Source organism: Cloeon dipterum, chromosome 3, assembly GCF_949628265.1.
Source record: "Cloeon dipterum chromosome 3, ieCloDipt1.1, whole genome shotgun sequence".
NCBI classification, from domain to species: Eukaryota; Metazoa; Arthropoda; class Insecta; order Ephemeroptera; family Baetidae; genus Cloeon; species Cloeon dipterum.
This window is the reverse complement of record NC_088788.1, coordinates 21,749,305-21,771,529: the sequence shown is the minus strand read 5'-3', so window position 1 is coordinate 21,771,529 and position 22,225 is coordinate 21,749,305. Positions and strand designations below refer to the sequence as shown.

Here is a 22,225-nt window from a genome sequence, read left to right as displayed (position 1 = left end):
TCTCATGGCTCCTTCCCTCGTTTGTTGTCCTACTTGAAAAATGACAACTTAGTCATGGAGATTCCTTGACGCCGCTTGCTAAATTTAGACGTGAGTGCCGCGGTGCGTTCTCTCTTGAATGTCTCGCTTCTCGCTGTATGGTCTTCCTGGCAAAGGGGACCTGTTAGCTCCGCTGCGGGCGATTTGTTTGTACACTTATTTTCACGAATCGAATGCAAATATACCGCCAGAGATGGTATCTGTGGACAAGGTGTCAGTCAGGCCGAGTGAGAAAAGTGCTAATGACAGACGGCCCAGGAAAGTGTAAAGAGAAAAGCAGGCAATTTCTCTTTGGTATCGCACCATTCACTGGAATACACTTTATTTATCATTATCTCGCTTCTCTATATGGACGGTGAATAGCGAAAAAGTTCGAGCGTCAGATTCTGAAAGGTCGATCGCAGTTATTCCCCAGCTCAGGATCAACAGATAGCAATTCGCTTCGACCTTTATTGACATTTCCATGCGTAAATGTTAAGTGCGTCCTGCGCTTGTTTATTGCTGACAAGATCATATGCGCGCCGCGGCAGCAGTGTCGGATTTTGTTTTATGAAACCATGCATCGACACGCAAATCGCGGTGGAGATTAATTATGTCGAGAATTCCCATTATCTGCATGAGATGTGTTGATGGGAAAGGTCGATTTATCCGATTCATCTCGCTTTGTGTCTGATTGCTCACAGGAATGTGAGATACATGAATTTTTCTTGCGCTGGTCTTCTCACTTGGCATATCTGTACAATATCACTTCTCAAGGTGTCGTTGGTTTTTCCAGACACGTGTGCCTTCGTTTTTATTCCTTTAAGGCATTGTCAGGTCAGTCTGAGGTTAAAAGGCTGCGATGGGGAAGAAATTTCGCGTCAAAGTGAGTTTTGTTTTTATTGAATAATGCAGGAATACCTTAGGTCGTGACGCGTTATGATTGACTTCAAAACAAACGATGATTTAAACTTTCATTGAAATCAGGTATTTGCGAATATATCTCATCTTCATTTATTTATTTAACTATATTTGTCTATTAATTCTAAATGACTGCGTTAAAATACGTTTTCATAGCATAATATACCAGAGTTGATGTTTTTGGTTTCGTGTTATAACTCTGTGGCGTTTAAAGTTTAAACGTTACAAAAACCATAAAATATAAGCACGTGAAGAAAAAAAATTATTAATTCAATATTTTTATTTTGGCTTATCTCTAGATTTTTTTGATAAATTATAGCACCAATCCTTACACGTGAGTTGCTGCAGGCAACAACAACGTTTGTACTATCTCTCACATACATGCAGAAATCTAGTGAGCATTTTTTTACGCCAGCCCATTTCATCGCGTAGCAAGCAAACGGGCTTTCATAAAAATTTGAGAGCGAGCTTCCACCAAATCGATCTGTCGAAGCAGGCCATGCGAGTGATTTATTAATTTTCAATAAAAAGACAGAGACAGCGGCGGCAACGGATTGATATATTTCTTGCTTGAGTACCACTTTTTCGCTCAGCTCGACAATTAGCTTCACCAATTCGACGTGCATTTGGCCGGTGAGGCGCCTGTTTTTTACTGCCTGTCTCAAGAATTCTGATTTGATGTGTGCTATGCACAGTTGAAAAGAGATTTTTTTAGTGGAAGATGTAATATAATTGCCGACGTGCCTCTAAGCTGCAGGTAATTGGCTGGCTGGAATTATAAATATCACCTTTGAGACGACTCTGTTTCGTAACCAGGCACGCGAGAATTAATATATTTTTAATTGTTTCTGCGTTGCGATGGCGACCACGCCGAAGAAGAATCAACAAAAGGAGAGTGAGTGCATGTAATATCGGATTTGGTCAGATAGAAAGCGACGCTAACTTTTGATTTGCACGCACGTGGTCCAAACAAGGCTATCACCAAATTATCAACGCATGAACGCCGCCAATTATGCTTCAGCCGTTCTCACTATCAGCGAAAAGAGTATGTTGTAACAACTCTGCAGTGCAATTTCGGGATGTAATGATTTTGTGTGGTGGCAAGGACGGGCAGATCTGCTTTTTAATGATGTAACCGACGCCAATTTTGCTCGCTTCAATTCTGTCGAGCATTTCCAGTTCATTGTTAAGCGTGCGAATTAAAGTGCCACTTGCTATATTATATGTGATGTAATTAAAATGGCTCCAGGAAAGAATTGTTGCAAAACCACATTCTGTTAGTAACTGAAAATTGAAATGATCTTTCTAGTGTTAAATAAAAACATCAGCTTTGATTTTAACACTGGAGTTTCATTCCAACTGGAATTGTATAGGCTACAAGTGGCTTTTGTTATTTATAAATTAACTAAACGTGAAACATATGTGGAGTTCAATTTTTAAAAAGATTCTTTTTGTTCACAGGTATGATCGTTAGATGATTGAAAACCCCATCTGGCGCGCCGTCTGTTGAGTATTGCACAATTTTATCATCCAACTTCGTTAGTAATGATGCCCTGAAGATGCGAATTCTTATCAGGTGGATGCATCTTTTGAAATATCCATGTGGATGAGATGCTACAGATTTCACTTCAGAAAGGCTATTTCACATTTAAATATTATTCGAATAAAACTCTAAACGATATTAATTAACTTCTGAGAAGCCACCCAGGCTATTACAGCTATAATTATCATGGCTGCACAACAAAACAAAATGCTCCGAGAGAAAATGAGAATGCGCCCGATAGCAGTTAAACAGTAGCCCAAAACGAGCTAGCCTCACTTTCTTCTCGTTACAAGTTCAAAAACAAACACTTCTGTGGCCATAAACGCGGCAATTATGCTGGGTTAGCCTCTCTTTCCAATCCAAACTCGACGACACACAATGGCCGGCGGGCGAGAGTCAGTGCGTTCTTCCAAGATATGATCGAATGCAGTTATGTGGCCTCTGGCGGCGATGTCCTCACGTCTGCTGAAATAAAAACGAGAGAAAAACAACAGCCGTGATTATTGACCCCGCCTTTTTCTAATCGACCGATCGATACCCCTTTTGCCGCCGCCGACAAAATGGTCATCTACTCTTGGCCTGATTGCGAGAAAGCATTCCGATTTCATGACTCCACTCAATAAGTGACATGCAAGCATGGACATGACGAGCAGGAGGCATGGCGGTTCTTTTTAATTTCAATAAATTAGCCGTCAAGGTCGCTATATGCCTGCCTGAGCGTGGCAGTACAACAGCACCATACACCGCTCGATTGGATAAGTAGCAAATATTTCTTCAGGTGTGCTAAATCCATTTTATATGTGTTATCTGATTTTTCTGTCTGTCAGAATACCGTCTAGAAATTGTTTAATTGGCACAAATGCAAATGTGCCTTTTTCAATTATATTTTTTAGCATTTCACTGATCTCCCATAGATTTGTGTTTTTCCGTTTGATGGACTGTCTAAATTCAAAGTATAATAATATCATACGAACGTGCTGGATCAAAGAAGCTATGAGCATCGGAAAATTTTCGGAAGAAAAAAACTGGTCGCTCGTTGTTCCACATCAAATGAGAAAATGAAAACACTTTTATTTTCGCTGCCAGAGGCGGCTCATTTGATATGCGCGAGTAGTCTTGATTCTGCTTTGAATTTTATCAAATGCAATCGCAAAAATTGAAATTTATTGGCTGCTGAAGGGCCTAATTGCACGGAACGCGACTTGCGATCAAATGATTAGCGGCAGCGATCCAGTCATGGAAAATCATTTCCATGTTTCTCTATCTAGCTGGTTCGAATTTATTAGGCGCCATAAAACAATGTCGATATACAACTAAAAAGATCAAATATTTTAAGAGCATGTTGGTCCCTGGCGTCCCAAGGTGAGGCAATAACAATCGTTTAAAAGTTAATCGTTTCCAACTAAAAGCGGCCTAAACTGAACGCAAACACTGATTTAGCGCAAGAAGTTTCCCCATTTGGCATTTTCGGAGAGGAAGTTTGCCTACTTTTTAAAGGTCTGCTGCATGCACCTTATCGAGCCGGCGTGTACGGGGTGTGATATTATGTACAAAAAGAGGGCTGGGCGCTTCCCTCTGATATATCCGCAGTGCGCCACCAAGCAAGCGGGGCACTCGCACGAGCCGACTCAAAACCTTGACATGGAACCCCCTAATAATAATTGATTCCGCCCGATTACCTTTTACCTCTCTCCACTAATAAAACTCTTCCTATCGCGCTCCCTCTGCAGACAAATGCTGATTTGCGCTAACTGGTGGTTGGTGGTGCTCTAATTTGATTTGTTATTCAGGCTAAGGTCACCCGTCGTCGGCGCGCGAGGGATATAAATTCTCTCCTCTGCCCATCCGATTCTCGTTTATAAAAGTTCCAGTAGTTGGGAGGCTCGCGTTCATTCATTTTTTATCGTTCATTCAGAAAGCCGCTGACTAGTCGTTTGCATGATTGCCAGTCGAGTCATGCTCCCCTCTGATCAAAACAGTCACGAAATTTTCCGGTCAGCCTTTGTTATTGAGACATTTCAGAATCAGAATTTAATCTCATCCACGATTTAATTGTCGCCACTGTTCTTCATGCATTCTAAAGTACAAATAAACTTTTTAACGCGCAATGTTTGATTGATTGGAGGTTTTATGGAAACCCCGAGTTTTGCAATAGCACTTGGTAGCTTACTTGCAATTATTTTGCATTATGTCAAGATGTTGAGTAAGTTCAAGGTTCACTTTGGCAATTTTAAAATACCTCTCGATTTCTGTACAATTGGAAATCTCTCCATTATAATGAATGCACGCACCTTGGTTCTTGATTACACAGCTTAAGTTTTATAGCATTTTATGGAATTCCAATGCTGACTGCCGTCTTGCGAAATCCACGACTTTCAAGAAAAGTTAATACGCGTCCTTTGCCAAACACCTACATCCATCTTCGCTAAACATACCATCATACTAGCCTCCACTCGGTCGCAGAGGAAGGATTTTCGCCAAAATTTATAGCCGCAGCTGAAATGAAACAATATTTCTCCACGCACTTATCTGGATCACAAAAGCAGCCTTTGTGCTTCTGCTGCGGTTCGCAAGCAGGAGGCCTCTCATGCCAATGTTGATCGCGTAGAGATACAAGTGCTGCCGTTCTCCATCCAACTTGAGCCTGCAATAATAATAATAACAACGTATATAATGCCCCTCGCATTCCTGTCGCTCGCAAAAAAAAGCAGAATAACCTTCGGAGTACAAACGAAAACGCCAGCCAGCTGACAATGAGTGAAGAGCGCGTCTCCCCTGCTTTTGTAGCATTTGCGCGAACCTGCTGACTTGTGTGTTTGTGCATGAGCACTGTTTATTTTTATTGTTAGCCTTTCCTTCCTAATAACAACAATAGGTCACACTGCGGCGGCCGGCGTGGATGAGATCACGTCGAGCACCATGTGAATAATTTTCGCTGGCGCGCAAAAACGTTCTGTGCACGATGAACTTGACTTGCCCGAAGGAGAGTCCGTTAGGAAGAACCCTGCTAATTTTAGCAATGATCAAATCGCCTCAATTGAAATACAAGGCTTCTGAGCACAAGTTGATTATCTTCGACTAAAGAAGGAATATCGTCATAAAATCGATTTCAATTATTGTCAGTGACTTTGAGTAAGTTAAAAAAGGATAAATCATTGCTTTTGTGGTCAAATTAAGTTACGGCTGCAGTGATATTTTACTTTTCAAAGCTCAAACGCGCGAATGCAAAACTTGCCAATTTCAAATATACACCGTGCAGCTGTTGCATGACTGTGTTTTCATTTGCTAACTCTCATGCATAGGACATTTTGCAAATTGCATAAACTGAAAGGGAACATTACCCCACCCCCTCTGTGCTGCATTTTGGCATCAAATCCAAGTGTTAAAATGCACTGGTGCGATTTTTGACCCCTTCGCGACTGCTTTGCTGGCAAAGTGCCTCCGCAACGTGCCAAATATTTCAATGGGGCGGCAAGCCGTCCGCAATCCACCTGCTGGTTTTCCCTACCGGTGTTTTAAGCAAAATTCTCGTGCACTCTTGCCTCGGTGCTAATGAATGCAAAATTCAACGAAATTTCGCTCTCGCAAATGTGTTACGCATACAAGAGTCGGTGAGAAGAGAGCTGCCGTCTGGTGCGCACGTAAAATTAGCCACGCTGCACATTCATACGCCGCGTTGCTTGGGTTACGGTACGGGGTCTCGCGTTTCCAGGAGCTCAGTGCTGCTTACACTCGTAGCCCATTGTGCTGGCTAAATAATGATTTCACGCGCCTTCATCTCAGCTGCATAAGTATAAAACGCTGCAAATTATGCACTTTCCTCGCCAGCGGCTTGTTTTTCATTCTGTTTACGCGGTGGTATGGCGGTGACACATAATTATATTATGAAGCGTCTCCTCCTACCTGGCTTGAAGATAGGTTTAAAGGTCGTCATGCAGACTTTTTCCGAATCGCTTGCCAAAAGGGGACTTAACTGGTTTGGCGAGAAACTTGAGATAATGTTTGTACACACCAGCACAGAGAGGTATTTTCAAACAAAGAATAACGGCGCCATGTCCGAAAATTATATGATACTCACAAGCCTTTAAGCCAATTTTCGATTAAAATATAAACACGTGCAAATCTAATTTTAAGTATTGAAGTAAATATGCATATATTCCACATTTCTAACTAAATTCTAGAGAACAATCGCTTTTACTCACCGAAAATTTTCCGTTCATTCACAAGCTGTCAGTGTTGTCAAGAAACAGAATTTTAGATGAATTGGCAGTGGGATACGTAAAATATAGCTAAATACACATCATCTCTGCATCATCACGAAGCAGACATAATCCTACACGTCAAGTAGATTAATAATGAATTCAAAATCAACAAACAGACCCGCCGAGGCCTTCATCAAACTTCTTCATACGCAATTTACACGTTGCGGCATAAAGTAATTAAGCTGTTCGCTCCTTTTACATCAGAGTGCGCTAATTAAAATCTCATGTCCAGCAGTGCAGAGATTATTGATGAAAGCACGTATAGCTAGCGAGGAATTTGCTCGTTCTCTCCTTATTTTGTCCTGCAGCACTATGGCGCACATTCTCAGGGCTGTCCCGTGACACGCGCCTGTCACTCACTGAAATGCTGAGCCGCACACACATCCTGAAGGTTTGAATTACCCGTACAGAGCGAGCTTGATTGCTTGTTACGGCCGAAGAAGCCCTTCTAGTCGCACCTTATACACCAGTGACGTGACGTGTGGGTCCGATTGCTTGGTGATTTTTTTTCTCTCTGCAGCAGCTCATGCCATTTTGATGTACATTGTCTCGCGGGCAATTTCCATGTTGAGTAATGAGCGTGTTTCAAAATAGTGTGCATGCGCGCAACAATGAGTGCAATCGCACGTGAAAACACAGCGATTCATTTGTCAAGTGTTTGTTGTTGTGGATCTGTGCATGCAGCATTCTGCGAGCAGCACGAATTCGAAGAATCGTATAAACGCGCCGTGCGCTGGTCTTGTGCAAGAAATCGTGAGCTGATGATTGAAGGATTTGGGTGAATTTACAGCGCTTTAACTTCTAGGAAGTTGAATCCCAGATTCATCACTAGGCAACGCAAAACGTGTTTCAAAGCAAGAAGTGATCGTGCTTTAGCTTTTGGAAATCGGGTTCAATTTGATTTGAATTAAGAGGTATTCCGTAAAAAAACTTGAAATTTTTAATATGAGCTATTGATTTTCTCAAGGGTTGTTAAATTAGCAGCCAAACAGAAAATTGAAAAATTATACGGCCAAAATATAAAATAAAATCCTTTCTTATCTCTGGATTTTTAAAGACGCTATAAATGTACATAAAAAGCTAATTGGATATATCATTGGGTGAGTTGTATTTTTAAGCACTCCAAGGCTGGCAGCCGAAACCAAAAGCTTCGAATTTCAAGTTGTGCTATCCATTATCCACAAAGACTTAATTAGATCGAAAGACTACACTCTTACAACAACTCTCACTTAGCAATAAAGTACAACACGGCCTTGATTCCAACGAACATGCGTGTAAAAAATGACATCAGTTCTGCCTCATTTCTCTCCTTAATTAGAACACAGAGGTGTAATTGTGTTTAATTAAGTGTTAATGCTCACTTCCTTATTAGAATTCCAACTGGCCATAAGCAATTAATCCAGTGAAAAAAAACATCCATTGATTTGCATTTTGAGCAATCCACCTCGATTCCACGTTCGCCTCAAAACAAAACAAGCTTGCCGCAAGTCAATCAGCACAATCGTGATCGTCGTTCGCGGGAGGAAATAACTCACAAAAACAACACGAACAGCGAGCAGTAGGTTTATTTTGAGAACCTGCTGTTCGAGGGCTATTAGTTCTCACCAGCGCATTCAAACAAATTGTTTCAGACGGTTCAAACAAAGATAAAGAAAGCGAAACAGACTATTTTGGCGAACTTGAACTTCTTTACACTCGTTTTGCGCGGCAAAAAACAACTGACGGAGACGATCTGCAGAAGTGCTCCAGGTCTCTGTTTTAAATAAATAAGACGAGAGGTGTTTAACCAAGATCGGCATGTCTATTAGCGCGAAAGAGGCGGTCGGGTGTAAAAATAAAATTTATTTACTCGCGGACGTCAGAGAACGGCCTCGAGGGCTGATTTTATACATGCAAAGCGCACGCACCGCCCCCCAGTAGGTTTTATTGGGTTACAATTTGCTAATTGTATACTTTGCAGGTCATAAATTTCGGACAAGCTCGAGCTGGACGTGTCAATTTCTCTTGCGTAATTATTGGTAATTTCCAATGTACCCATTAGACGCGCAAAAAACTGCAATGGACAGCCCAAGGTCTGCGTACTTCATGCGCCACGAGTTCCATCTACAATCTTTTGATGTAGTTTTCATATGCAATCAGCAATCTTAAATGTCTCCAAAAAATCAACTTGCTTAAATACTGTCGTTTTTATGAATAGAGTAAAAAACCCAATCAAAGTCTATTTCCATACTACGACATAACCACTTTGTATGCATTTGGAGCTTTTTACGTTCATATTTTTGCTGGATTTTATAGAAAATCATATGTTCCAAGCTGCCTCGAATCAATAATGAATTTGATATGAGACCATTGCAAGTAAATTTTGCGTAATTGTCATTTTGTGCTGTTTTATTTTTGAACTGGTGGTCCCCCTCAATTCAATAATTTTCATTCATTTGTTAAACCCAGAATATCTGAGGTAGAAACGCAACATTCATTTTAGCAGCGGCTTCTTTCTTGCCAAGTGAATCATACTACCTGCATTATTTGTGACGAGCAGAACGAAATGGCGAAAAAAGCTGCTCTGCTCGCAAAGATTTCTATCTGCCTGGAGCAGAGGAGCGTATTCGCGGTGGTGTCGGAGCACATTAAAGTGAGTTTGGAATGGCCTTTTATAACTATTTTGGCAGGCACTCGACACGGAGCGTGAAATTCCATTCCGACCCGCGAATGTTTCCATGCGAATAAATATAATTATGCAACCTTTTCGCTTGACTTCTGTTCCCGATTTCTTACGAGAACGGACAGCGAAAGCCACCATGGGGACTTTGCAGTGAAAGAGGAAAAGCTTAGTTTGCCATTTTCTGCTTTTATGTTGAAGTTGGTAATTTAGATGAACTTCATGTCAGCTACGGAAAAAAATTTGTTTAAGGGCTCTATTAAGTAAAAATCGGAACGGATTTTTTTTTTCTTGGAAATCATTAAAATAATTTTGAGCTAGTAACTGTCTCCATTTAAAATCAAGGCAAAATATCAACTTTAATTGATTCTTGAACATTTTTTTAGAAGCCAAACTTTTCCTGAAGCAAGATGTGTCCTAACAATGCTTGAGATAAATAGATCCGTAATAAACCAAAAAAAATTTGAATCTAAATAGTTCTCAATTAAAAACCACCAAGTTTTTACCAAGTATTAACCAGTTTTTACCAGGAAGTGAAATTTTTAGCATAATTCGATTAGAAATGTACCTTGAAACACGTGTTTTAATTTTAAATAAGGTATATCAAAACAATTTTACTATTAAGTCATGCTAAATAGTATCAAGTATAATGACATCAAAATTACAAATTTATAAATTTTGAATTAAAAAAAACATGAAAACTTATACCTTTTAAAATTTCAGTTAAAACTGACAAACACCACCTGGCATGGTAAAAAATATGAATATGTAAATACCAAACACAAAATTTTAATGATCCCTCCTGCAAATTTTCGTTCTTCAACTCCACATAACACCGTCAATAGTACTCTAATTTGCCAAGATTATTAGCTCTGTAAATAAATCCCACGGCTAATAGGCGAGACTGTTCCACATTAGGCGTGCGCTCTCAGCATCTCTGTCACAACCAAAATTATTCGGGCAACCTTGAAAATCAGCATAATGAGCTACTGATTGTTTGCGTGTCTGCGTACCCACAAACTGCGCTCCTCTGTCACAGCAATTTTTCCAGTCTGATTCTCTAGGCGGCAAATTGACATCATTATTATCTAATCGGCCGCAAACGAGCTAATTTAATTGCCAAAAGCATCGCTAGCGGTGACGAACGGAATTTTCATGTCACAAAATAAATAAAGCTGGCTTCACTCTGAACGTCGCTTCAAATTTGGGTCAGCGTGCGTGGGAAGCTAGAAAATAATATATGCCAAGCGTTGACACGCAGCTGGAAGAGACTTGCACGCTGGTCGCAGTAGTTGCAACACAAATGACACCGGCCGGCTGCATGTTTTAATTATTTTTTCGAAAACGCGACAGTAATTAATCTCGATTCCGCCTTGTAAAATAACGCTCACTCGAACTCATTTGCATATAAAACGCAGCAATTGTGATGAAAATATGAATCACGAGCGACGAGAAAAGAGAAATTCTCATTTGGAATTAATTACGCCCGACGAGTATTTTAATCGCGCGTGCAACGAAGACGAGGGGACCGCCTAGCTGGTGTTGGTTTTTCCTGCTCTTTCTCTCGCGGGGATGTATGTTGTTGTGGCGAATCTTGGACGCCGGCGAAATTGTTTTCCTAATGGCCGCTCGACCGGCTTTGCAGACGACGGACGGACTGGTCCCCCACAACCAGTTTTGGTCCGTCAGTCGCTAAAAAGTCTTACAGCGGGCCACAGCAACCTGTTGGGCGCCGCTTTCTGCGCGCAAAATTCTCTCCTGCAATACTCCTTGCCAGCACCTTGTAATCTTGGCACCGTCAAAATGTGCGTGCTGCCTGAAAGAGGTATTTATTGCAGTGTCTGTCGCTTAGGAATGTATCTGGTTATACAGATCTTCGAAATCGCGGAATAATATTTGCATGCAACTGATAGAAATAATTTGTCTTGCATTCAAATTTGATTACATTTTGTAGTTTCATTTGATGGTCAGAGAAAAAAAATATTTTAATTTTGGCGAGAATTTCCTATAAGAAAATTAATTTTTTCCTATATATGGTTTTATGGACTGAAATAATAGTAATTGGAATTTAAGTTAAATTATTTACAATAGCAAAATATTAATAAAGCATGCTGGCTTTTTCAATCTTCTATTGCTTTAAACTCAACTTTGTATTGAAGCTCATAGCAATTCGAAAATCAAGAACGTGTGGCTGGAGATATAAATTTTTCGACTAGGACAAAAATAATTTCCGTTGACCCGAAATGCGACAAATTGAGTGCACTTTTGGACGCAAACAAAAGAACCAGGCTATCGAGCGACAGACTGAGGTATGCGCTGGCACCACACCCTTGGCTGTAATGCCGCCGGTCCATTAGTCGCCGGTGTGCAGGTCTGCTAATATCCGGCCGTGTCCTGCTGTTTGACTTTACGGCTGACGCGCAATTGCCCTCTTTTCGCCTCGCATGTACACTTCTTTTTCCTCGCTTCTGCCTCATTCTTTCCCAATCAGAGCTGATCGAAATGACTCGGTTTAAACGCCTGCCCGACAGTTATGCACACAAAGTAGTGTTGTATCCTCCCTGCTGCTCGTGCATGGCTGATGCATCGCCAAGGTTGGCATTCCTTTTCGCCGACCTTTTTTTGTGCAAACAAACCGAGAGAGCAGCGGATAAAAATACGTATTATGCTGCTGCTCCCAAGCCAGTGAGGCAGCCAGATAGCATAATATTTTTTGCTTGTTAACCAGGTTGCGAAATATTTCTCTGACCACAAAGGCTATCATTCAGCAGCTAGTATCGAGCTCTGAATCTCTCGACATTTTTCAGAAACGCGCTCGCTGCTTCTTACATAAATCTTTCATCGAGATTGAAGCCGCGCGTGTTGTAATATAAAAATCTTATTTTTTCCAGAGGTTTTTCGTCTGGGCGAGGTACGTGCATTTTATCGATTGATGGATGCTCTCCACTGTTGCCAAATTCGATTGCTTCTAGTAACCTTTGAAGTACTCCCTAACATTTTATTGGTTCATACAGCCTATTTGAACTCAAAATCTTCTTTTTTTTCAAATTATAAGACACAAATTTAGTCAAATTATCACAAACTCGTACAGTTGAATAAGTTGAAAGTCTCGTGAAAGCATCTGAGGTAGGGGCACACGCGCCAGCATTCAGTGGAGTGATGTTCGCGACTCAAAAAGAATACATATACTGTACCGCCTCACTCTATTCTCTTTACATCTCGGAGAGCAGCCGTCGCGAAACAAAGTGCACACTGAGGCTCTTTATTTAAAATTTAATGGCTCCTCTTGTCAAATAAGGCAACCGCCGCAAAGGAAAGAATGACATTCAAAACGAAAGTAGAGTACTGCTTGGCAGCGGCTTTAATTAAAAAGCAGCCGCTTGACTGCATACATATTTCAATGCATACGCTTCGCAATCTCAGATATTTCCAGCAACGTCTCACGAGTGAGTGAGACGAGCTGCTTTATAATTAAGAAGGAAATAACAATAATTTTCACCGAGCATGCAAGCAGAGAGGGTGTGTAATTATATTATTGCGAGCTAGCTGAGCCTGCCGACTGCATACCGTGTCTGCATTAACCAACAAAAGCCAATAATTATCTGATGGAGACGTAATAAATTCACCATAAAAGAACACGGCGAACGTGAAAAGCTGTCACCGTGGCTCAGTTTTACTCAAGTGGAAACGAAAAGGGCAATTAAAAGCTGAACACACGCGTCATTTTCTGATCGTTCCCTCCTGTCCAAGGATTTTCAGCATGATGTAGGCACAAAATGCTCATTAAAATGGCAATAATCCAGAGTCGCAGTCATTTGCGCAACCAATTATAAATCATCGCAGATTATAAGCTATGCGTATCTTTGTATCGGGATTTGCTCTTGGATTTGATTAACGATGCCGCCTTGCGTTTTTTCATGTGGAACTTGTCAAAACACGGTGTTACACTTAATTCATCATTTTTCTAAACGTGCAGAACGGCTTTATCGATTCTTTAGCGTGCATCCGCTACAAGGCTCAAACCCGTTTGATTGGCATAAAATCAAATAAAGTAGTGACTTATGATTTATGCCCGATGAATTGGCCGTCCGGGCAGTCAGGACAAGTTTTTTAAGAAAAAAAGTTATTTGCTCAATTGACAACTTTAATTGTGGTTAGCACAAACGATAAATCTTAAAATTCCGAATTTTTATTTTTTAATCGTAGAGGATAAACTTAACGAAAGTAGGTAAGCTAACTGTCGAGCTTCTCAGAAGGTAGCAACCGCTTTCTGGAGATCGACTGAAAAAATAATTTGCAGAATTGGTTGAGGGGTATGACTACAAGGGTGCATAACACAACTGCGGCCTTCTTTGAAAGTGTTTTCTGAACGATTCAAGAGCCCACGTGGCGAGTGGAGGACTCATAGATCGATTTTAGAGCCACATTTATTTTGCTGAAGAGGCAATACAACCAGAGCTAGTCCAATTTGCAAAATAATAGATAATTCTAATTTTATGTAGAAATTGTTTTCCTCTCTAACGTCTTAAAATGTTACAGTTTCTTAATTCAGTAAGTCTCCAACCGATAAAATTGGAATGGAGGTGCTTAATTGAAATGTATGCTGAAATATAAGTTGGTCTTTTAACATAAATCTCTTCTGCGAGAACAAAAAGCCAATAGCCATCGGTCATCATGCCTGTCAAGAGCAATTTGTATCCAAAGCAGGCGAATAACAACAAAGTTCCTGGACGGTAGATCTAGTTGAGTTATTACTGGCCAGCAGCAGTCAAATCGCTTCCTAATCTAGCATAGGCACCAAGGCCCATTAGATTTCGCTCTTCCTGCCGAATCTCGAATGATTCCAACAGTGATCATGCAGGAAGCACGTTTCCATCTGGCGTGAGTGTGTTATTTTTAATCTGCGCACCATGGAAATTAGGAAAGGTGCGGCCCCCTACATTATTATGTGGTGTGCTGCGAGAGTTGCTGGCTGGCTTCTTTTTGTTTTGGTCCCCGCGGCACCCAACCACGCGCGCGCTAAGGAAAGCCAGCCAACTTACCTTTGCTAATCGCCGTTTATATCGTCGGCCGCTCAGGTGAATTATGGCAAATATTCCGCAATTAGGAGGCGGTGCAGGTGCTGCTTTTTATTTTCCATTGTTGTAATAATATGCGAGAGAAGCTGCTGGGCAAGAGTGCTTTCCAGCCGCTATATTGCCGATTAATATTGCCGTGAGTGCGCTGCCACCGCATTCTAAACAATAGCTTTTCGCAAAGAAAGCGCGTATTTGCTGAATTTTCAACGGCTGCAAAAAAGAAGGACGAAAATTTGTGTTTGATATTTAATGAAAATCCAATTCAAACCGCTCAACGAACCATGAGCATTATTGCATATGGCGATTGTAATGCCACTTTCCAATGCAGTAGTGAAACGAGCGAGAAATTAATTCACACGGAACATATGCATCCACATTTTATGTATTTAGCCCGCTTGCTCGCCCTTTCTGCGGGTACGATGATATTCATTTGGAGAGCTGCTCATTTCGATTCAGCTCATGCATCTCGCACTGCCGCGCGCGGAATTACCGTGTGCGCAGCCATTCATCCTGTGCATACTGTTTACTCTTCAAAGAGCCTAACAGTAAGCTTTTGCACACAAATAAACACGCCTCTGCCTCTGAATTTAGGCCTCCGAGTTTGGGCACAGGCCTCTCTCGCGGTTGGGCGCCTCTCTTGGTTCACTAGCCTTGCGTCACGTTTGGCACGCCGTGATTGATCGCGAAAAATTAACCCCTTGAACTGAGCGGTGATTAGTCCTGCACTAGATTTTTTTAGTCCAGTGACTTGCAAAATTGCACTAGGCCGCTACAATCGCCACAATCGGAAAGTGGATTGAAATCGAATGTCATTTCAAATATACATGTTGTGGAATGGAAATCAGCAGCAACCCGCTTTACATTCTTTCAATGGTCCTTTAAACGATATCCAATGAAATTTTAACATAATCGCTATCCCTTGATAATGTTCATAAAAGTATATTCCACAATTTTTATTGCTTGATATTTATCAAAGAGAACGGATTGAATGTAGGCGTAAAAATATTTATAAAATTAAAATCAAATATGTCGTTCAGTTATTTATGCCTGCTCTACACACTCAACGCTGGGCAGCTAGCCCTTTGAATGAAAATAATACACCTCTACGTGTTTGGAGAAAGCTCACGTCCATCCATCTGTGCACAAACAGTCTGAATGAAAAAGGCAAAATACAAATGAGAGAGATGCATCTCACCCAGGTGCCGCTCGAAGAACAGTTTATTATTAATTTTGACAGCTCAGCATTCGAATATCTCCTAGCGTGCGCTGCTTATTCATGCAATATGGGTGTTGTCTTTTTTGTATCCTATCCCAACAGGCTCAGTCTTGATTTATCCCCGCGCACACCTCAACCTCTCCTCCAGTTCGCATTTTTATTTTCATAATCCGTTTTCGGCCGATTGTGTGCGCGGCTATTAACCTATTTTGACGCATTGGATTCCCATTTGCTGCCGTGCGCATACAAATTCGAAACCACGGCCCATAAAAGAAACCTAATGCGTGTGTTGTGTGCACAATTATTATGCTGTTGTTTGGCGTGGCCTCCGTTTTTATCGCGCTGACGCTCGATAATTTCTGTGCGGTTTGCCACCCTCCTCACTAACGCCGATTTTTACGCCGTGGTGAATGCAAAAAGCGCTGCACGTGTGCTGTGCGTGTGGTTTTTCGCGTTCGGATGTGGACGGGCCTTTCCCCGCTAAAGTAGCGATAGTTTCACAGCAAAAGAATAAAAATTTCAAAATAACAAACGCTTACGTACATGTAATATGAGTCTTTAGTCTGGATTTTTCAAACTACAAATAATGCCTTTGGATGTGACTCCTTGAGTGTTAATCAAAGAGTTGACATTGAATTGCAGCTTCTCTTAAACTCGAGGGCTACAAAAAACCATTTCCTACCATAGACTATCACAAGTAAGTGCAAGCCATGTGCGTTCCTGCAAACGACCTTTAAATTTATGCTTAATTACTTTTATGCTATTCATCTAAACTAATTAGTTGATTATCTTCTGTACACTGTAACTACCCTATTCATATTTGAACTGGAACCGTGCTTATTCATTCAAGTCAGGCATAGTGTAACATGATACTAACAGCTTTAGAGCAAATTTCCTCTTTGGAAACAAAACATCTGCAAACATGTGGCACATTTGACTCTTTTATGATGCCGACCTCGCGATGAGTAAAGCCAGAGTAGCGAACAATAAATACACAAAGTTTAGCGCTGGGACAAGCTGAGCCCATCTTTCCTGGTTGCCCATGTGCACGCAAGCGATAGTTCGACTATGGGCTTCAAACATAAATACACAACAACAAACTCGTTTCAAAAGGTCGGCTAGGTTAATTATAGGTGTGGGGACAAGTTAGATATAACCTGGAAAGTGCCATATTTGTGTACACGATGCGGGGAATAATACACCGGCACGTGTGTGTGCGCATGAAAATGTGAGAAAAGTGGCTGTGTTGATATTAAATCGTTACACCAGTAGAAGTATATATGTATTTTTATCTCCACCACGCATTATTCATTGGCAAGCTGGCGAACAATGTTACATTATATCATTAACGCCCATACACAAACATATCTAACACAATAAACGCGGCTGCCGCGAGCGCGCGCGCGCCGATGCCGGGATGTTTCATTTTCAAGCGACAAATTTGCCAGCGAGACGAGCAATCTTCTTGAGTGGAAGCTGCTGCTGCTGGACATGCATATTATGCTCGTCTGAATTTATATCATTCGAGTGCTGGCTACTTGTTGTAGAAAATAATCCCTTTTAGAAGCGCTCATGCATAAAGAATCTGAGCCAGCATCATCAGTCAGCATTAAAACGCCGCGCAGCCTCAAGACTCGGCTGTGTATATCCTACAAATAATCTGCTCGCTCAGAGCTTTTCTTCTCACTAAGTGTTGGCCGGCCTTGTGCGCGCCGAGACAGCGGCTAACAGTAGCCAGACAGTCAGTCAGACGGACTTTCAAACTAAATTGTGCGTGAGCACCCGAATGGCTGCTTTTCTCGGAATCAGAATGGGTTAATCCGGCTTTGTTGTACTTTTAACGGCTCAACGGTGCATCAACAAATCGAAATGGAAGCTGGTACGACGAAAGGGTTTTCACTGAAAGGAGAAAGATGCTCGGTAAATGTGAGCCAAGGTCGGAGGTTTGAACTGGCGATTTTTACTGCTTGACCTGCAATTCGTTTAGCTCATGAAACCAAGACTAGAGCAAGTTTACCATATGAATTTGAGAAAATTTAATGTGTTTGTGCCGACCTTCATTATTAAATATTGATTGTTGATAGTCAGATATAACATCAAATAAGTTCGTAGACAATAATCGAATTTTCCTTCTCTCAGTCACAATATTAATTTTTTTTTAGTTATGATTTTATTTCGAATGTAGAAACAACCCAAGCGGCAGGCTGGATTGGACGCACTTTAATAAACAGAGCTGACTTGGCAGGCGCATAAGTCTAGTTTATGTGTTTATCCATTCTTTTATCTAAAGGAAAAGTGTGCGCTAGGGCCCAGACGAAAGCCACTTGGTGCACACAAAGAAATTGCGCCTGGTAGACACAAATCCTGGAGAGACTCATATTGTCGCGCGATAATCCGCTCAGCCTTCACTAGACGCATCAGACGCACTCTGGAAAAACACAGAACGCAAAGTCACTGACGCAGAGAAGGTGACCTTCCGGGAAATGCACCCGCACAAATGGCCTGCTGTTAGTACACATAAATGTACGCATATCCTCATTCTAATTCCGGTCGCGTGTTTTTGCATTCTGTTGCTAGCTACTAAATTGGCATATATATGGTGCAGGTGGAACAGAAACAGCCTCTTACTGCGAGCCATCGAGCTGCAGAGGAAATAAAATAATAGAACGCCGGTTGCTCTGTTGTTGTTATTACGTAATTATCTTTGTGCGAGATTTGATATCAAGCAGAGATAAGTGGCCAGATAAATCTGCAGCATGCACACACGGTAATATTTTATTGTTTGATAGACAAGCTCGCTGACTCTTGTGATTTTATCTGCGTCCGCCGGTGTGGCCATTCCGCTAGTCGGTTCGGCGATTCTGTTTCTCGCATTGAGTAACTCGCCGTATTCCAACAATTGCCTAACCGCTGGAGCACTGACTCGATTTAATAACAATCGCCGCGGATGAATGATAGCCTGCATTTCGTTTGAACTAACATACTGGTTGTTAAAGACTTTATTACTTTAGGAACTTAAATTAGGTTGTTTTATCGTGCTTACTGATTATACTTGAAATTTGAGTACGAATCAAAAATGTATTTTGATGGCTTCTCTTTGATATTTTCATGTTATATATATTCATGTTGTCTTGTATCAATGAAGCATTTTTTTATTAATCCTGCTCCACATGCTGACTGCTAATTTTAAAAATAATGGTACTTAATTTTCCCTCGTAGGATATTTCTCGTGAAACATTTTACACTTTAAACGACTTTAAACGTGCATTTAGTACTTTTTCGATAGTTTTTCGCTTGTTTTTCATCGTGTCTATTCACTCATGTTCTCTTGGCAAAAGAAGATCGTGTAGCCTAATCATTTCCAATTAGAGCTGTTAAAAACCAATTTTCACGCTAGGGCCTTCATTTCGCCAAATTCTCGTTCCAAGAAACACTTCCCCGCCTCTGTCTGTGCTAATCACATTAGATTCGGTCACGCGTGATGCAGGAATCAGACGCCTGCTCTCGCCCCGTTTTTACGACTCTCTCAGCCCGCTATTTGAGTTGATGATAGAGTGATAGGTCAAAGTTCAACCCCCAGAATATCGAAGGCACAACATGGTGCCTTTCCATCCATAAGAGCGGCTAATAAAGCAGCCTCTCCTTTACCAACTCTGCGTGATAACGCCAAGCAAAGGGTAATTGAAAGAATCAGCGCGCCGCCTAGATTGCAAAATAATCGTTTTACAGCTCCAACTCGCATCATTATAATATTATCAAGGCCCTCGAGCGTGGTGTGCGCAGCAAAATATGCATAATGGCTCGAGGAGTTAGTTATCCACGTGAAACGCACTTCTTTTCGACTACAATGGAGTAACTCGTGTAAGTGCAAACAAAAAACGACCAATCGATTGTGTGTGCCGCTGCGAAAATCTTGTTTCTCCGAGCCGCCGTCTTTTTCTTTCTTTTCGGGACAAACAATGATCAGAGGGTCAGTGACTCAAGATGTGGCAGGAGCGGAAAATTGTGCGCAAGAGTACCTTTTTGCGAATGGTGAAATTAATATCCCTTTGGAGCGTGTTATTGGCTTTAGTTTTGCTTTGTGCGCGTCGGTGTCTGGCTGGAAAAAACACTTTTCAGCGCATGCAACCACTAGTCTAGTATGGCTTCTGTTTCCTACGCAAATGGATTGATTTGCTAAAAATAAGTCACACTCTCCAGGCGCTTTACGACAAATAAGACAAATTTCTCCCCGCCGGGCAGGAAGTTTACGAGAGATAGTGTGAAAATGGGCGCAGAGCTTATCACGGCCCGTGTATCGCGCGCGAATTCACACTGCCGAGGGAGAAATCATTTTCAGCGCTCAGCAGAACGACTGACTTCCTTCTCGCGGCACAATCGCCTTTGACACACTCCGCGTGCGAAATTCATTATCATTTTCAATGAGCAGAAAGTTGGTGTTTAATGCATTAAAAGCCCGTGTTCACACACATATTACGTTTTACGTTCACTGCACACCTGTGTTGCTTGTACTTTCGGTGCTTTCCTTTTCTAATTTACGAACAGATTATGCCATAGCATGAAGCTAAAGCTAACTTCGGTAGTTAAAAAGCATTCCACGTCTTCTCAATTATTTTGATTCGCTAATTCAGTCAATAATATTAAATAACTGATAAAATGTGCGTTCTCTTAAATTTTTAATGAGGTAGAGTTGAAAGTAAATGATCGCTGGGCTCATTATGCTCTGCTTAGGAAGCCGAAGCTCATTATTAGCGGCGAGGATGAATTAGAGCATGCAAATATGCATGCAAATCTCGCCGTCTTATTTCACTTTCTCAGAGCAAGAGCAAAGGTTAATAATATTGTTTTGTCTCATCATTACTTGAGCTTGGTAGCATGAAAGACAGCGCAAGAGAGTACCTCGTGTATTCATGGTAAAAAAATGAAACTAATTCGTAAGTGTCTGCAAAAAGCCTTGCAAAAACGGCCTGTAGTGAATTTTAATTATTACGCTGATGTACTCTCCTATTTATACTCGGCATAATGATGCTACTGCTTGTTAATTAGTTCCTTGGCAGTCATTTTTTATTATTACTTCTGCTGCTCGCTTTATGCATTATTAAAACCCAGTCAGTCAGCCAGCCAGCAGTACTGCTTGAGGAAAAATCTGCCGAGATAGTGACGCAAGCGTCTCTCTGTTTTGATCACGTCGCGGCTTTAATGCCCCCGTGCTCAAGGAAGGAAGCTGCCGTTTTTCGCCGATCACAATGACTTATTATGTCTGATTATCATCCGCAGAGGCTTATTCATAATAATGACGTTTCATTCGAAAAGGATGGTGGCCACCTTGAGAGCGACCAACGAAACTACTACGTTTTATTTCCAAAGGTCGCGCATCGCCATCGGCCTGTTGATTGAGAATATTTTCTCGGAAATGCCTAGAATGTGTGACAATGCCGTGCTGCATTGCAACACCGGTCACGTTGTTCGGTCCTTTTTCGCATATATGGACATGCAAATTTCGCGCTGACCAATTAACTTTCGATTTCCACGCACACATTGTGTTCTATCCCGCGGGGTTAAAGTCCCTGCTGGTGAATTGTTTTCGGCTAGTCACGCACCAAAGAGCCCGGCCAAATTTGTTCCATTTCCACGAGGGCGTGCATAATTGAGTGAAATGACGTGACGTGCGTACGCACGCGGCAGATGCGCCCGCACACTCGGCAGCACTTGTGATTGTCAGTCGATTAGTAGCCGCGGAATGGAAGGAACTCTTTGTGCATTATTTTTTTCTGGTGTCTCAACTCAACAAGTCTGAAAATTGCTTCCAAGGACACGCTCGCGCCTTCGTTACTGCCAATTTCATTTGTGCAATGCTCCGTTTTTATTGTTTGTTTATTGTTCGCCCGGTGAATCAATAAGTGGGCTCATCAACGTATTTTTTCTGCTTTCAGGCCCCAGAAAGGCGGGTACCTGAAGTTACTTCGCCAAGCAGGTCGCTCTACCACCATCAGCACCGCTCACAGTATCAGCGAGGACCGCGGAGTTTGCGTTTAAAAAGAGGAAACGATGGATTCGGATTCACACTGCGACATTTCATTGTTTATCCACCCGATTCTTACACGGTAAGCACTGGTTTTCATTTTTAAACAAAAATTATATTTAATGGAAACTGAAATATTAAATTTAGTTGCTCAAAATACGTTCTTTAGAATACATATTTCGATAAATATTTATTTCCTTAATTGAACAAGTTATATTTCATGTTTCATACCTTTAGTAAAATTTAACAGGTTGCAAAAGATCTACTTTTAGGTTTTTTTTTTTTCAAATCGTTAAATCCATTAATGTTGTGAAAGCTGCCGGATTAATTTTGTCCAAATACGACAGACACTGAAAGTTTGTGTATGTGTAGGTGTTGGCGGGTGAGCAGCGGCTTGGAATCCAGCAGACTCACAGTCGGCCAGATGATCCTATGGACACAATTTTCGTGAAGCACGTTCGCGACCAGAGTTCTGCACATATAGCGGGATTAAGAACTGGTAAGCC

At 41.4% G+C, this 22,225-nt stretch overlaps 1 protein-coding gene across 10 annotated transcripts in view; it reads left to right on the top strand.

Moving 5' to 3' along the window:
- Window positions 1-22,225, top strand: part of RhoGAP19D (Rho GTPase activating protein at 19D) — an 81,389-nt gene that overhangs the window by 44,833 nt on the left and 14,331 nt on the right. For all 10 annotated transcript variants that reach the window (XM_065485529.1, XM_065485527.1, XM_065485526.1 and 7 more), the window contains 2 exons: window positions 21,631-21,801; window positions 22,092-22,218. In XM_065485529.1, coding sequence (XP_065341601.1) covers window positions 21,631-21,801; window positions 22,092-22,218 — 298 coding nt within the window. The remainder of the gene's footprint in view (window positions 1-21,630; window positions 21,802-22,091; window positions 22,219-22,225) is intronic.